General features: G+C 60.8%; 1 protein-coding gene across 1 annotated transcript; it reads right to left on the bottom strand.

Annotated features, from left to right (window-relative positions):
* Window positions 1-1,682: 1,682 nt before the first annotated feature.
* On the bottom strand, window positions 1,683-14,055 carry CREB3 (cAMP responsive element binding protein 3). The gene is made up of 10 exons (XM_030567148.1): window positions 13,980-14,055; window positions 9,093-9,230; window positions 8,689-8,986; window positions 8,376-8,485; window positions 8,100-8,192; window positions 6,856-6,962; window positions 6,119-6,187; window positions 5,804-5,888; window positions 5,609-5,693; window positions 1,683-5,302 (listed from the first exon to the last, which is right to left on the bottom strand). Exons 2-10 carry the CDS (start codon window positions 9,228-9,230, stop codon window positions 4,899-4,901), a joined length of 1,389 nt encoding a protein of 462 aa, XP_030423008.1. The 5' UTR covers window positions 13,980-14,055; the 3' UTR covers window positions 1,683-4,898.
* Window positions 14,056-14,499: the final 444 nt, after the last annotated feature.

The following is a 14,499-nucleotide window of genomic DNA, read 5'->3' on the forward strand; positions in this document are numbered from 1 at the left end:
CTGGGAATGGTTGGGTCATTACACTAATTGAATCTATTTCCCTATGTTAAGTTCTTCTCACACCTTCTATGGGTCATATTAATTATCACTTCAAAAGTTTTTTTTCTCCTGCTGATGATAGCTCATCTCAATTGATTAGATTCTTCCAGTTGGTATGCATACTTCCACCTTTTCATGTTCTCTGTATGTATAAATATCTCCTGTCTGTGTGTTCCATTCTATGCATCCGAAGAAGTGAGCTGTAGCTCACAAAAGCTCATGCTGAAATAAATTTGTTAGTCTCTAAGGTGCCACAAGTACTTCTGTTCTAATTTCTGTCAGGCTGCAGAACTGGGCTGACATCAGAATCCAAACATCCTCTGGGCAGTGCAAGCAGAGGCATTCCTCTAATGATTTGGACTTGATGTGATGCAGTATGGACGTCATGGATAATTCAGACCAATGGGGAGAAACAGAATCAAAACCACTATTTTAACACTTTTCGTCTGTGATGAGTGTAATATAATATCTCGGTGAAAGGGCCAGAGTTAATTACCTCACAGACTGACCTGACCCATAGCCCAGCTTTAGAGACTTATTAGGAAAATATGTAAATGAGCAGAGCTTTGAAATGCAAGTCCCATGTTCAAGAAGGATGAATTCAAACTGGAACAGGTTCAGAGACGGGCTACAAGGATGATCCGAGGAATGGAAAAACTGCCTTATGAAAGGAGACTCAAAGAGCTTGGCTTGTTTAGCCTGGCCAAAAGAAGGCTGCGAGGGGATATGCTTGCTCTATATAAATATATCAGGGGGGTTAACGTTAGGGAGGGAGAGGAATTATTTAAGTTTAGTACTAATGTAGGCACGAGGACGAATGGGTATAAACTGGATATTAGGAAGTTTAGACTTGAGATTAGATGAAGGTTTCTAACCATTAGGGGAGTGAAGTTCTGGAACAGCCTTCCGAGGGAAGTAGTGGGGGCAAAAGACTTTTCTGGCTTTAAGACAAAGCTTGATAAGTATATGGAGGGGATGTTATGATAGGATCGTTAATTTGGGCAATTGATCTTGGATTACCACCAGATAGGTCTGCTCAATGGTCTGTGGGGAGATGTTGGATGGAATGGGAACTGAGTTACTGCAGAGAATTCCTTCTTGGGTGCTGGCTGGTGACTCTTGCCCACATGCTCAGGGTTTAGCTGATCGCCATATTTGGGGTCGGGAAGGAATTTTCCTCCAGGGCGGATTGGCAGGGACCCTGGAGGTTTTTCGCCTTCCCCTGCAGCGTGGGGCACGGGTCGCTTGCTGGTGATTTCTCTGCAGCTTGAGGTCTTCAAACCAATTTTGAGGATTTCAATAATTTGGTCCTGAGATAAGGGTTGTTATAAAATTGGATGGGTGGGGTTCTGTGGCCTGCCTTGTGCAGGAAGTCAGACTAGATTATCAGATTGGTCCCTTCTGACCTATGAGTCTATGAGTCTGCATTGGTAGAGGAAGAAGGGGAGGTGTTTGCTCAGGTCTTGGGATGTAACAAACAAGTCTTGTCTATTGCTATGGCTTTGATTCAAAGATCAAAAAAAGAATATTGACATTTAGGAAGATAAACTTGAGTGAAATAGTATTATTGTCTATATGTCTCTCTGAAGGTTGTGGTAACCTGTGTCTGAACTGTTTAATGGATAAATTACCCTGTGCTAATTGCCGGGATGTTTGGGAGAAGGAGTTAAGCCTATTGTTTTCTGACCAAAAGGCTGCTAGAAATATATAAAAACCTGGGATACGATTCTACTTCACCTCAGATCTGCTCTGGATTTCAAGAGGGGGAAACCTTAAGCCATAAGGATTGAGATCCCCAGTCACTGGCTGGCATCACTCTGAATATGGACATTAGACTATAACCTATGGACTATTTCCAAAAGAACTTTTGGCAACTACAAACTCATCTCTGCTATGTATCTGAACATCAAGAATTGAATTTGGGTCTGTCTGCATATTGATCTTTTAACCAACCTGCTCTCTCTTTAAATAAATTTTAGGTTAGTTAATAAGAGTTGGCTCTAAGCGTGTATTTTGGGTAAGATCTAAGTTTTATACCTGGACCTGGGTATGTGGCTGATCCCTTGCAATTGGAAGAACCTTTTCTTTTATATGATTTTCAGGAATCATCACCATATCGGACGCATGTCTCGCCAAAGACCTGAGGCTGGGCACTTTAAGGGAACTGCATGGTTTGGACTTATGAGTAACCAGTGAGGTACTACAGAAGCTGTTCTGTGCTGGCTGGTAAATCTAAGTACTGGAATAACCATCAGCATCTGGGGTTTGGCTGCCTCGTTTTGTCTGCAGTTCACCCTAATTGAGTGACCTCAGCTGGCTCCCATGGGCAGCACCGTCACAGTAGCTGAGCCCGCCACTGGCTGGGCAGGTCCTTTAGGGGCCTCCTGCCCAGCTGGGCTCCTCTGGGTGCCCTGGGCTGAGCCAGGCCCGCTGGGTGTGAGTGGCGGGCGCAGGTAGGATCCCCTAGCCAAGGCTCTGCCAGAGGATGCTTGGGAAGGGCCTGACCAGAGATGAGTGGCACCGAGGCCATGGGGCAGCTTGGGGCCTCAGGCTGGTGTTGGTGTACAGGGAGGGCAGGATCCCCGGCAGGTAATGCAGAACCCCCACCACAGGCACTAGCCCTTGAGGGACACATCTGGCTAGATGATGTGTTCGGTTAGGGAAGGCAGGGCCAGAGCCCAATGGGCTGGAGTGGACCCACCCCACCAGAAGGAAGCAAGACACCTTGGCAGGGGGTAGGGAAGCCAGGGGCTCCAGTGGTACGGAGCCTTTCCCAGCCCCCACCCCAGGGACAAAGCTAGGGCATGCCAGACTGCTCCCTGCTGCAGCGATGCCTTAGGGGAATGTACCAGGCAGCAAGGAAACTGGTGGCAAAAAGCCAGGGAGAGGGCCCTACAGCTGCTGGAGCATGGGCAGCTCCCCAAAGCGGGGCTCCCTGCTGGCCAAAAACTGACCAAGCCTGTGCCCAGCAGTTTGGAAAAGTCCTGGGGAAAGGAGCTGAAGAGGAGAAAGATAGCACCCTTCTGCCAGGGCATCTGTTGGGCAGGGACAGGCCAGGGAAGTGGTGTGGTGCATTTGGGAGGTTTATCTAGGTGATGCACATTGGGTGGAGAGTGCTCCTAAAAGGAACCCCACCCCATGGGTAGGAAGGAAATCTGCCCTTTCAGGGTCCCCCTTCTGCCATCCCCTTACCAGACATCCCAGGGCAGAGCCAGTTTAGGAACATGCATTCATGGGGAGCCTGCAGCTGAGCAAGCTGAGCCCTGCTGGCAGCGGAGAGGTCAGTTCCTGAGGCACTGGGGCACTGACCCAGAGGGGGAGTAGGAGCAGCTGTCATCCGCCCAGGGGCAAACGGGGCAGGGCAGGTGACTCAGGCAGCTGCAGCACTGCTCTGACCACAAGACTCCCACGAGTCAATCCTGGTTTGAAGAGAACCTTTAGGAAAACATCCCCCTGGCGGCTGAAGAACTTCCAGCGATGGGGAATCCACCACCCCCCAATATGCAATTGCTGCAGTAGTTCCTCTCACTATCACCATTTACACCTTCGTTCTAGTGTGAATGGTCCTGGTGCAGTGAAGGGCCCTGACTTATCAAGTTCCTCTTACCCCACCAGTGCGATCATTGTTCCTGAGCCTTCTGTGGGATAAACTCCTTGAGGCTGGCGCTACAGGGTAGCCCCACTTCCCCTCTCCAGATAGGTGGGGCTGGGCTCAGGCTCCGCCTGGCTTCCTGGGATCCTGCAGACAGCGAGGTTCCAAACGCACAGGGGGGAGCAAGGGCCCCGGAGGAAGAGCAAAGGCTGCCTGCAGGAGGCTGACACACAGCACCCCCTGCCCTGGAGAGGGAGCAGGACAGGAACAGGCCCCAGGTCAATAGGGGTCAAGTCTCAGCCTGGGAGCATCGTGAGGAGCCCCCCTTGCATGGCTGGGAGGCAGCTGTGGGGCTATACGGACACCTGCCCCCAGGGGACAGCCCAGCAGAGGGTCCATTTTATTTACACTTTATTATAATAGAGCCATTACTGTAGCAGTTAGGGGGTGGGTGGGAGGGCGACCCTGGCTGGTGCTGGCTCAGCTGGCAGTCCTCATCCCAGGGCTCAGCCGCGTTACACCAGCCCCTGCCCAGGACTGCAGGCCAGAGGTCAATGTACGGAGGAGGCCCCAGTGACCTGGCCCTCCCCGCTGCCATGAGCCCCAAGCCCTGTTGCAGAGATTACCCCGCAGGGCTCTCTGCACCTCCACCCCTACAGCAGTGCAGACCCCTCCCCTTCACAGGATTGTGATCAGCAGGAAGGCAGCACATAGCACTGGGCAGGGACCCTCTGCCTGCAGACGCCCTCAGCCTTGCCAAGACCAGCAGCTGGGGCTCTGCAGCAGGGAAGTCGATGAGAGAAGTTTAGAGCTGTCCCTTAGCAGAACCACATCTAGCCAGCAGCCCGGGGCATAGGGGCTTGGCGTGTCCAGCTGAAGGATGGGGAATCATTGTGTTGCTGGAAGGGACAGATCTCTTGCAGCTGTGGGACTTGCTAAGGGCACTCAGGCCCAGCCCAGTCCACGTGGTTTCCCACTCACTCCAGCTGCAGGGAACTAAATAATGCAGGTGCTTGATCTGGAGAGGGAAGAGCACCAACTCCCCGTGCTGTGCCCACCTCCATGCTGCAGCTAGAACCGTTTCCTGCTACCCCCGAGCCCAGCTGCTCCCCAGTTCAGGTTTGGTGGGTGGGGAGACAGAACCCACTCAGGGGCATTTAGAAGCATGTGTGTCGATAAGGATCAGTCAGAGCTGTCCTGGCTTCCTCTGGGGCAGGGCCCCAGGCCCCCGCATGTTCAGAGCTAGGCAGCATGAGGCGCCCAGTGCTCACATCTCATCTGCACGGTGCTGCTGGATCACGACACTGGTGGTGCGCTCCACCCACTCCTGCTTCTTAGTCCCCCAGGCTGCCGGCTCCACAGAGTGCAGGGGGCCCTTCCCAGGAAGCTGCTCCGGCTGCTGCTGGGGGGGAACCAGCTCAGAGCTGGCTCCTGGTGGAGGGTCGGAGGATGAGTTGCTGTTGATGGCAGAGCCATGCTCCGCTTTGGGTGGGCTCTCTCCCCCGTCCCGGGAGTGATTGAGGCTGCCCGGCAGCAGGGCCGTCTCGGATTCCAGGGCCAGTCCCTCTATTGTGCGCTCCCTCTGTGTTTCAGGCCCCTCTGCCTGCTGGGCAGCTGCTGCCTGAAACTGGGCCGTGTCACTCGGGTACTCACGGATCTGCCGAGACAGCACTGCAAGAGAGAGGACAGTCAGCCTGGCGTCACCAAGAGCGTCGTGCGCCAGGGCAGCAGCTGACCCCAGGCTCTCCTGGCCCTAGTCTGCACAGGGCAGAGGAGAGCAGCTTTGGCAGCAGCTTGCAATGGAACAGGACAGCCGAGCAACCCGCAAACAGGCCCTGCGCACACAAGGCGTGAGCCCATGTCTGGGAAACCGCATCTCTGCTGGGGCCGCATCACCTGGAACATTCACCCCAGAAGAGTTCACTGTCAGGCACAATCCTGCCCTGCCCGCTCACCCCCGTGCAGCCAGTCACTCACCTCCTCGGAATCCCTCCTGCTGCACTCTGGCTCCGAGCGGATAGAGACTGGGAGAGAGAATGAGGCAGAAGGACAGGAGCAGGACCTGGAGAAAGACAACCACACCATCAGCACCAGCACGTGACTCCGGCCCTGCCAGCCAAGGAGGCTCCTCAGCACCACCTGGGGCCAATGCTCGGCTGAGGGGCCACTCACCATGATGCAGGTGCTGGCGGTGGTGGTTTTGGTCGAGGACTGTCTCACCATGGCCTGGAGTCTCCGTAGCTGCTCAAGCAATGATCTAGGGCAAAGTGTGAAACGCAGGTGAGTGTAGCCCCTGATCCCAGGCTCCCATTCCACCACCGAGCCCCGCACAGACCCCTGCGTCTCTCCAGCCTGGGATCAGGATCCTGGGGAACAGGCTTGGCTCCCCTGGCATGTCAGTGCCGACTGGAGGGGCACAAGGAGACAGTGCCCCCTTTCCCACCCTCTTGCCCCCGAGTTTCCATGTCTGGAGTGTCAGGAACTCACATATTCTCCTTCTGCAGCAGCTGCACCTTCTTCTGCAGCTCATGGTTCTGCGCCATGCAGGTGACGACCCTTCCCAAGCAGCGATGGGGAGAGAGGAAAGAGTCAGACTGACCCTCATGGGAAACCACACTGCTGGCTCAGGAGGGAGTCCCTAGACCCTGCCTAGTGCCAGGTGCAAAATGTCCTGAGAGTTGGGGGCAGGTGTGATCTCATTTGTCCCTAGCACAGCCACAAGCTGGGGGCACGGACAGCCAAACTGCTCTGACACAGCTAGGAGGCAGGGCCAAGCGCTGCCACCAATTTGTCGCAGGGGAAGCAGATGGGGTCACTTAGGTTACCCTGGGACAGACCTCTCAGTGGTAAAAATCAGGTCCCATTTCTCCGCATCCTCACCCCAGTGCCTGGAGCCCCCGAGCCGAGGCTTCTGGGGTCTCGAGCAGCAGCAGCTCGGCAGGAGTGTCTGGCAGAACACGGCTCCCATGGGAGCGGGAAGGGCTCATTCACTGGCGGGTCTCAGACCTTGATCGGAGCTTTGCAGATCCGACAGAGCGAGGTACAAACTGGCCCTGCCTATCGCCTTCTGCTCCTCTGGGCCCGGGGGGCCAGCAGCTGCCTCCAGCGCTTGGAGTGCAAGTGCCTGGTGTCCTGCTCTTCTCCTTAAGCCAGAGGGTTCACTACCCCAGTGCTCTGGCCCAGACCCACAGGAGGAGCAACGCCTGCTGCTGTGCCCAGGGTACCTGCTCTCCAAGCCATCCACATAGACCTTCTTCCTGCGCCGACTGTCCAGTGCCGACTGCTTGTTCCGGATCTTTCGACGGATTCTCTTCAGGAGCCGCTCCTCAGCCTGAAACAGCCAGCCCAGGTTACAGGCCATGCCCAGGCCTCCACACTCTGGGGCGAGAACCACCCTTATGCTCATAGTGACAACCCTGCCCAGAACCCAGCCCTGAGCAGGGCAAAGGGAGCAGCAGCTGGCGGGTACCTGCCATCGGGCCAGATGCAGGAAGAGCCTGGGGAGGGCAGAGGTTACTCCAGGTATTTCTCACATGCTTTGCTTGTGATGTCACTAGGAACCCAGCTGCAGGCCCTGGCCCAGAGGGCAAGGTGACCTTTGGCCTATCTACGAGACCTGCTGCCTTCCAGTGCGTCAGGAAATCAAGGGGCACTATCAGCACAGCAGGGAGACAAAAGGCAGAGGAGCCCCAGCTCTGACAGCACCTTCTGCAGTTCCAGCCTCTGCATGTGCACCCACACCTGCTTCCACCCCCGTTAGCCCACAGCCCCTACACTGGGCACACACACCTGGGCCTGGCTTCCAGCTCACACCAGGCAGGCTGACCAGAACCTAGCCTGGCCAGAGGTCTCAAAAACAGGGCCTGAAAGAGTCACTGGCCCAAGGAGACCAGGCCAAACTCCTTGGCAGGAGGAGAGGGCCTGACCCAGCATCCCTGCAGAACACGGCCCCATACAGCACAGACATCCAGAGGGTGCAGACAGGCACAGCAAACTAACAAGACTGGCCAGTTTCATGGCTGCTCTTCAGGTCTTCGTGAACAGCTGAGGACTGTCAAGACTCACTTCACTTGCCTTCTTGCTTCTGGTCAACTCTCTGCAGCAGCGCAGAACCCCCATCACTCCACAGTAGCCAATATGCCAGGGAGGGGCAGCGGCAGGCCACACCTCCCCCACACCTTCTTCCTTCTAGCAGATAGAGGGGCAGTGGCTGCAGATCACCTAGCTGGTATCTGGCCAGTGGCCACTATGGAAGATGGAGCCCCGCAAGCAGGGTTCAGGCCAGGTATCCAGCACCATCCCCATTCGTGGAGCTGGGGGTTGAGCCTCTCAGCAAGACACCGGCCCTCGACCGTGGTAATGGGGCCCCCCTCTTCATCGCTCCTATCAGTTTCTGGCCTGGGCCCTCTCTGAAGGAGTGAGTGAGGGGAGGGGCCATGCACTGGAGAGGGGTGGGGGGTGAACTCACCTTGGTCAGGGGCAGGTGGGATGGCAAGGAGACACCCTCTCTCTCCAGAAGCTGTTTCTCCTCTTCTGTCAGGATCAGTTCCGGGAAATCGAACTACAACACAAATCAACCCACTGCTGAGCATGGAGAACCCCTCCCCTGAACTAGTGAGGGAAGCCCCCAGGGCAAGATGGGAGTCAGCACCTGAGCACGGAGTGGAGGTGCAAGTGAGGAGGGAAGGCAGGGGCCTACCAGCATTTGCAGTGGGGCCTGTCCCTGGGGCACGGGCCTCAGTACCTGTATAGGGGTCCCAAGCATGAAGTCATCCAAGGGCACAGCAACTGGGAAGCTGGAACTCTGCTCGTCGACCAGGGTCTCCTCTGCACTTACCGAGTTCCCCCACATATCTGGGAGAGGAATGAGAGTCAGGGGCCACCCACTGCACACCCCGTGCCAGCAGCCCCAGCAGGCCAGCCAGACCCCTCTTCCCCACCCCCGGCCTTCTCCCTTCATTCGGCAGACAGCTGGGCTGCTTCCCTGCCAAGCTCAGCATGGCCCGTAGCCATGGGCTCAAGCTGCAGAAGAGGGATTCCCCAGGTCTACCCCTTACCCAGGTCAATGGAGATGTCTCCTTCTGCTGTCTCAGCTCTCACGCTCTCCAGCGCCACCCTGTCCTGATGGAAAGAGTAGCTGTGTTCGACCTGCACGATGTTAGAGCTCAAAGGGCTGGAGGTGAGGTCCCTGGCCGGAGACGCATCCCAGCTGCTGGGGCTGGGGAAGGGATTCTGGTCCTCAGAGATGCCGCTATCGCTGTCGAGAGGCGAGTGACCCTGCAAGGCACTCGGCCCCTCTACAAAGGGGCTCAGCAGGGAGCTGAGAAAGTCCTCCACCTCCTTGTCATTCAGGAGCTGCAGAGAAGAGTTGCTGCTAAGCAGAGGATGAAAGCCTGAAAGCCCCCTCCCACGGCCCAGCCCAGTTCACTTCTCTATGCTCTGTGCCAGACAGCAGTCTCACCTCGGGCTCCAGCAGACCCCAGTTTCCCAGCAGGTTGGCTTCGTTCTCTGAGAACTCTGCACAGGGAGCATCATCTGCCAGGAGGAAGCTGAGCAGCTCCTCATCTGCCAAGGCAACCACCTCTTCTGGGCACGACATCTGAGTAAGACAGACAGAGCCATCCAGGGGCTGTGGAGAGACCCACCCTCGCATCCAGGAGAGGGACAGGACCTCCCTCCTGCCCCTCTGCCTGGGCACTCACATCGCTATGGGTGTAACTGCCAGGATCTCTACAGGGAAAGGTACAACACATGCGAAGCCAGACCCCAGAGACTCCTGCAGCAAGGCTCCTGGCGCACCTCTACCTGCCCAGGCACTGCCTGGGCCCAGCAGCCCACAAGCAGGGCAATGAAAGCGGGTGATGTGGGCAAGGCACCACACAGTATGAGTGTGCTGCAGCAAGGCACAGCTGGCTGGGCAGGGCCCAGGGGAATCTCCTCACTCAGCCCTGATACAAGACTGGCTCCTGCAGCTCTCCAGAGCCAGAAGAGTCTCTGCACCCTGGCCTGATGCCAGCTAGGCCGGCACTCCTTGGAGGCCTCAGATCAGGTGCATCACCTTGTGACCAGGCTGGAGGGCAGATCCCAGGAGCCTGAGTCTCAGCACCGCAGCAGCTGCTCGGAAACAGGACATTGGTCCATGGGGCAACCCTGGTGGATCAGTCCATCCGCTCCCTCAAAGGAGCAGGAAGCAAGGCGGTGAGAGGAAGGGGGATGCAGGGACCCCATTGTTCTGGCGAGCACAGGGAACATCTGGCTGGGAATCACGCACTGAACAGGTCCCCAGGCAGGCAGCCAAGGGAGGAGCTGGGCCACTGCGGGCTACAGCAGGTGATTTGGAAGGAAGGGTCATAAAAGTTGCTCAGCACACGCATGTGCAAACCCAGCAGCCAAGACATCAGATATTGGGCACATCAGACAACACTGAATGGGGGTCACGCGGCTGCCGCTCTCCACCCCTGCAAGCCTGTCTGAGGAACAGTTAGGCTGGGAGCCAGCTGTGCCTTGCTGAGTCAGAAGGCACAGCTGCAGGAGGCAGGGCTAGGCCCCTCATCGCCTTACTGCCTTGGGTCCCTATGTCGGGGCTCTCAAGGGGTCAATCATGCAGCCCCAAAACACACCTCTCTCCTAGCCAGGTCTGAGCTCTGCGGAGCTGTGGACAAGCAGCCCACATGCAGGAATGGCAAATCGGACTAGTTCTCTGTGGACATCCAGTGGCCAATTCCATGGCAATGAGCCACTGCCCCAGTGATCCCCCCTGGCCATGGAATGGCCTATACAGATCCTTGGTCACCTGCACCATATGTGCCACCTCCCTCTGCAATTCTGAGCCCTAAACAGACAGCCACACCCTGCACTGCACAGTGTGATCCCACCCCTCTAGGCTGCAACATACACAGCCAGCAGGCCCTGGCAGCTAGAAACAGATTCAGCCTCACTCTGGTTTAAGTTTCTTTGCCTCGCCATGCCATGCCATGCCATGCCACCTTGCAATGACAGCGCAGGGACATGCCAAAATCCTGTGACATCAGCTAAGCTGCTTTAGAACAGGAGAGGGGAGGGACCTGGGAGACAGGACTTCTGGGTTCTTTCCCCAGCTCTGGGTGAGGAATGACATCTAGTGGTTAGAGCCACAGGAGTTGGGAGGCGGGAGCCAGGACTCCTGGGTGCTCTCCCAGATCTGGGAAGGAAGGGGGGGCAAGTGGTTGAGCTGGGGTGGGTGGGAACCAGGACTCCTGGGTTTCCTACCGACTCTCGGTGGGGCCCCTGTCTAGAGCAGGGGAGCTGGGAACGAGGACTCCTGGGTTCCAGGGCTTTGGAGCTGTGCTCCAGCTCCGCAACAAGCAAAAACCTGCAGCTCCGCTCCAAAGCCCTGGTCTATCCTGGCCCGGGGGCTAGTGGTTAGAGAGGAGTGGGAGGGAGCCAGGACTCCTGGGTTCTCTCCCCGGGGGGGGGGTGGGGGGCTGGGAGCCAGGACTCCTGGGTTCTCTCCCGGTGGGGGGTGGGGGCTGTGAGCCAGGACTCCTGGGTTCTCTCGCGGCGGCGGGGGGGGGGGGGTGGGGGCTGGGAGCCAGGACTCCTGGGTTCTCTCCCCGAGCGGGGGGGGGAGGGGCTGGGAGCCAGGACTCCTGGGTTCTCTCCCGGCGGGGGGTGGAGGGCTGGGAGCCAGGACTCCTGGGTTCTCTCCCCGCGCGGGGGGGGGAGGGGCTGGGAGCCAGGACTCCTGGGTTCTCTCCCGGCGGGGGTGGGGGGCTGGGAGCCAGGAATCCTGGGTTCTCTCCCCGCGCGGGGGGGGGAGGGGCTGGGAGCCAGGACTCCTGGGTTCTCTCCCGGCGGGGGTGGGGGGCTGGGAGCCAGGACTCCTGGTTCTCTCCCGGCGGGGGGTGGGGGCTGGGAGCCAGGACTCCTGGGTTCTCTCCCCGCGCGGCGGGGGGGGGGGGGCTGGGAGCCAGGACTCCTGGGTTCTCTCCCCGCGCGGGGGGGGGTGGGGGGCTGGGAGCCAGGACTCCTGGGTTCTACCCCGGTGCAGGGGGCTGGGAGCCAGGACTCCTGGGTTCTCTCCCGGCGGGGGTGGGGGGCTGGGAGCCAGGACTCCTGGGTTCTCTCCCCGCGCGGGGGGGGGGGGGGGGCTGGGAGCCAGGACTCCTGGGTTCTCTCCCCGCGCGGGGGGGGGAGGGGCTGGGAGCCAGGACTCCTGGGTTCTCTCCCGGCAGGGGGTGGGGGGGCTGGGAGCCAGGACTCCTGGGTTCTCTCCCGGCGGGGGTGGGGGGCTGGGAGCCAGGACTCCTGGGTTCTCTCCCGGCGGGGGGTGGGGGGCTGGGAGCCAGGACTTCTGGGGTTCTCTCCCGGCGGGGGGGGGGGGGCTGGGAGCCAGGACTCCTGGGTTCTCTCCGGCGGGGGGTGGGGGGCTGGGAGCCAGGACTCCTGGGTTCTCTCCCGGCGCGAGGGGGAGGGGCTGGGAGCCAGGACTCCTGGGTTCTCTCCCGGCGGGGGGGGGGGGGGGGGGCTGGGAGCCAGGACTCCTGGGTTCTCTCCCCGCGCGGGGGGGGAGGGGCTGGGGAGCCCGGACTCCTGGGTTCTCTCCCAGCTCTGGGTGGGGTGGGGGGGCTGGGAGCCAGGACTCCTGGGTTCTCTCCCGGCGGGGGGTGGGGGGCTGGGAGCCAGGACTCCTGGGTTCTCTCCCGGCGCGAGGGGGAGGGGCTGGGAGCCAGGACTCCTGGGTTCTCTCCCGGCGGGGGGTGGTGGGGCTGGGAGCCAGGACTCCTGGGTTCTCTCCCGGCGGGGGTGGGGGAGGGGCTGGGAGCCAGGACTCCTGGGTTCTCTCCCGGTGGGGGGCTGGGAGCCAGGACTCCTGGGTTCTCTCCCGGCGGGGGGGGGGGGCTGGAGCCAGGACTCCTGGGTTCTCCTCCCCGCGCGGGGGGGGGAGGGGCTGGGAGCCAGGACTCCTGGGTTCTCTCCCGGCGGGGGTGGGGGGCTGGGAGCCAGGACTCCTGGGTTCTCTCCCCGCGCGGGGGGGGGGAGGGGCTGGGAGCCAGGACTCCTGGGTTCTCTCCCGGCGGGGGTGGGGGCTGGGAGCCAGGACTCCTGGGTTCTCTCCCGGCGGGGGGTGGGGGGCTGGGAGCCAGGACTCCTGGGTTCTCTCCCCGCGCGGCGGGGGGTGGGGGGCTGGGAGCCAGGACTCCTGGGTTCTCTCCCCGCGCGGGGGGGGGTGGGGGGCTGGGAGCCAGGACTCCTGGGTTCTCTCCCGGTGGGGGGCTGGGAGCCAGGACTCCTGGGTTCTCTCCCGGCGGGGGTGGGGGGCTGGAGCCAGGACTCCTGGGTTCTCTCCCCGCGCGGCGGGGGGTGGGGGCTGGGAGCCAGGACTCCTGGGTTCTCTCCCCGTGCGGGGGGGGGAGGGGCTGGGAGCCAGGACTCCTGGGTTCTCTCCCGGCGGGGGTGGGGGGCTGGGAGCCAGGACTCCTGGGTTCTCTCCCGGCGGGGGTGGGGGGCTGGGAGCCAGGACTCCTGGGTTCTCTCCCGGCGGGGGGTGGGGGGCTGGGAGCCAGGACTCCTGGGTTCTCTCCCGGCGGGGGGTGGGGGGCTGGGAGCCAGGACTCCTGGGTTCTCTCCCGGCGGGGGGGGTGGGGGCTGGGAGCCAGGACTCCTGGGTTCTCTCCCCGTGCGGGGGGGGGAGGGGCTGGGAGCCAGGACTCCTGGGTTCTCTCCCGGCGGGGGGTGGGGGGCTGGGAGCCAGGACTCCTGGGTTCTCTCCCCGCGCGGGGGGGGTAGGGGCTGGGAGCCAGGACTCCTGGGTTCTCTCCCTGCGCGGGGTGGGGGAGGGGCCGGGAGCCAGGACTCCTGGGTTCTCTCCCCGGCTCTGGATGGGGGAGGGGCTGGAGCCAGGACTCCTGGGTTCTCTCCCTGCGCGGGGTGGGGGAGGGGCCGGGAGCCAGGACTCCTGGGTTCTACCCCGATGCGGAGGGCTGGGAGCCAGGACTCCTGGGTCCTACCATGGCTGGGGGTGGCTGGGAGCCAGGACTCCTGGGTTCTCTCCCGGCGGGGGTGGGGGAGGGGCTGGGAGCCAGGACTCCTGGGTTCTCTCCCGGTGGGGGGCTGGGAGCCAGGACTCCTGGGTTCTCTCCCGGCGGGGGGTGGGGGGCTGGGAGCCAGGACTCCTGGGTTCTCTCCCGGCGCGAGGGGGAGGGGCTGGGAGCCAGGACTCCTGGGTTCTCTCCCGGCGGGGGGTGGGGGGCTGGGAGCCAGGACTCCTGGGTTCTCTCCCGGCGGGGGGGCTGCAGTCGCACCCCTCCCCCAGCCCTGGCGCTGCCGACCCCCGCGGACCCCCCCCCCCCGCACGGTCCCCCCGCACCTCACTCGACAGCTTCCGCTGCGCGGATCCGCTTCCAACACATCGAGAATGACGTCACCGAGCCCACAGCTCCCAGCTGCCCTTGCGCCGCGAGTCCGCTCATTGGTCAATTGGGGCTCGCTCGGGCCCCCATTGGCCGGAAATTATGTCACCCAGACAGCACCGAAGAGCCGCCTCCAGTCCGCTCGTGAGTGACGGGTGCGCTGGAGGGGGCGGGGCTGAGGGGGTGAGTGACAGAGGTGCAGGAGGGGGCGTGACCAAGGGGTGTGAGTGATGAGTGCAGTGGTGGGAGAGGGGCCAAGGGGTGTGAGTGACAGAGGTGCAGGAGGGGGCGGGGCTGAGGGGGTGAGTGACAGAGGTGCAGGAGGGGGCGGGGCTGAGGGGGTGAGTGACAGAGGTGCAGGAGGGGGCGTGACCAAGGGGTGTGAGCAATGGGTGCAGTGGTGGGAGAGGGGCCGAGGGGTGTGAGTGACAGAGGTGCAGGAGGGCGGGGCTGAGGGGGTGAGTGACAGAGGTGCAG

Source organism: Gopherus evgoodei, chromosome 6 (assembly GCF_007399415.2).
Source record: "Gopherus evgoodei ecotype Sinaloan lineage chromosome 6, rGopEvg1_v1.p, whole genome shotgun sequence".
Taxonomy (NCBI): domain Eukaryota; kingdom Metazoa; phylum Chordata; order Testudines; family Testudinidae; genus Gopherus; species Gopherus evgoodei.

Excerpts from the sequence above, each read along its gene's own strand:
- CREB3 (XM_030567148.1), bottom strand. The coding sequence starts at position 9,230 with ATGTCGTGCCCAGAAGAGGTGGTTGCCTTGGCAGATGAGGAGCTGCTC. Across the intron at positions 5,889-6,118 it reads CTGCTGCAGAAGGAGAATAT|ATCATTGCTTGAGCAGCTAC; the intron begins GTGAGTTCCTGA and ends ACTTTGCCCTAG. Across the intron at positions 5,303-5,608 it reads GCAGGAGGGATTCCGAGGAG|TGCTGTCTCGGCAGATCCGT; the intron begins GTGAGTGACTGG and ends TCTCTCTTGCAG.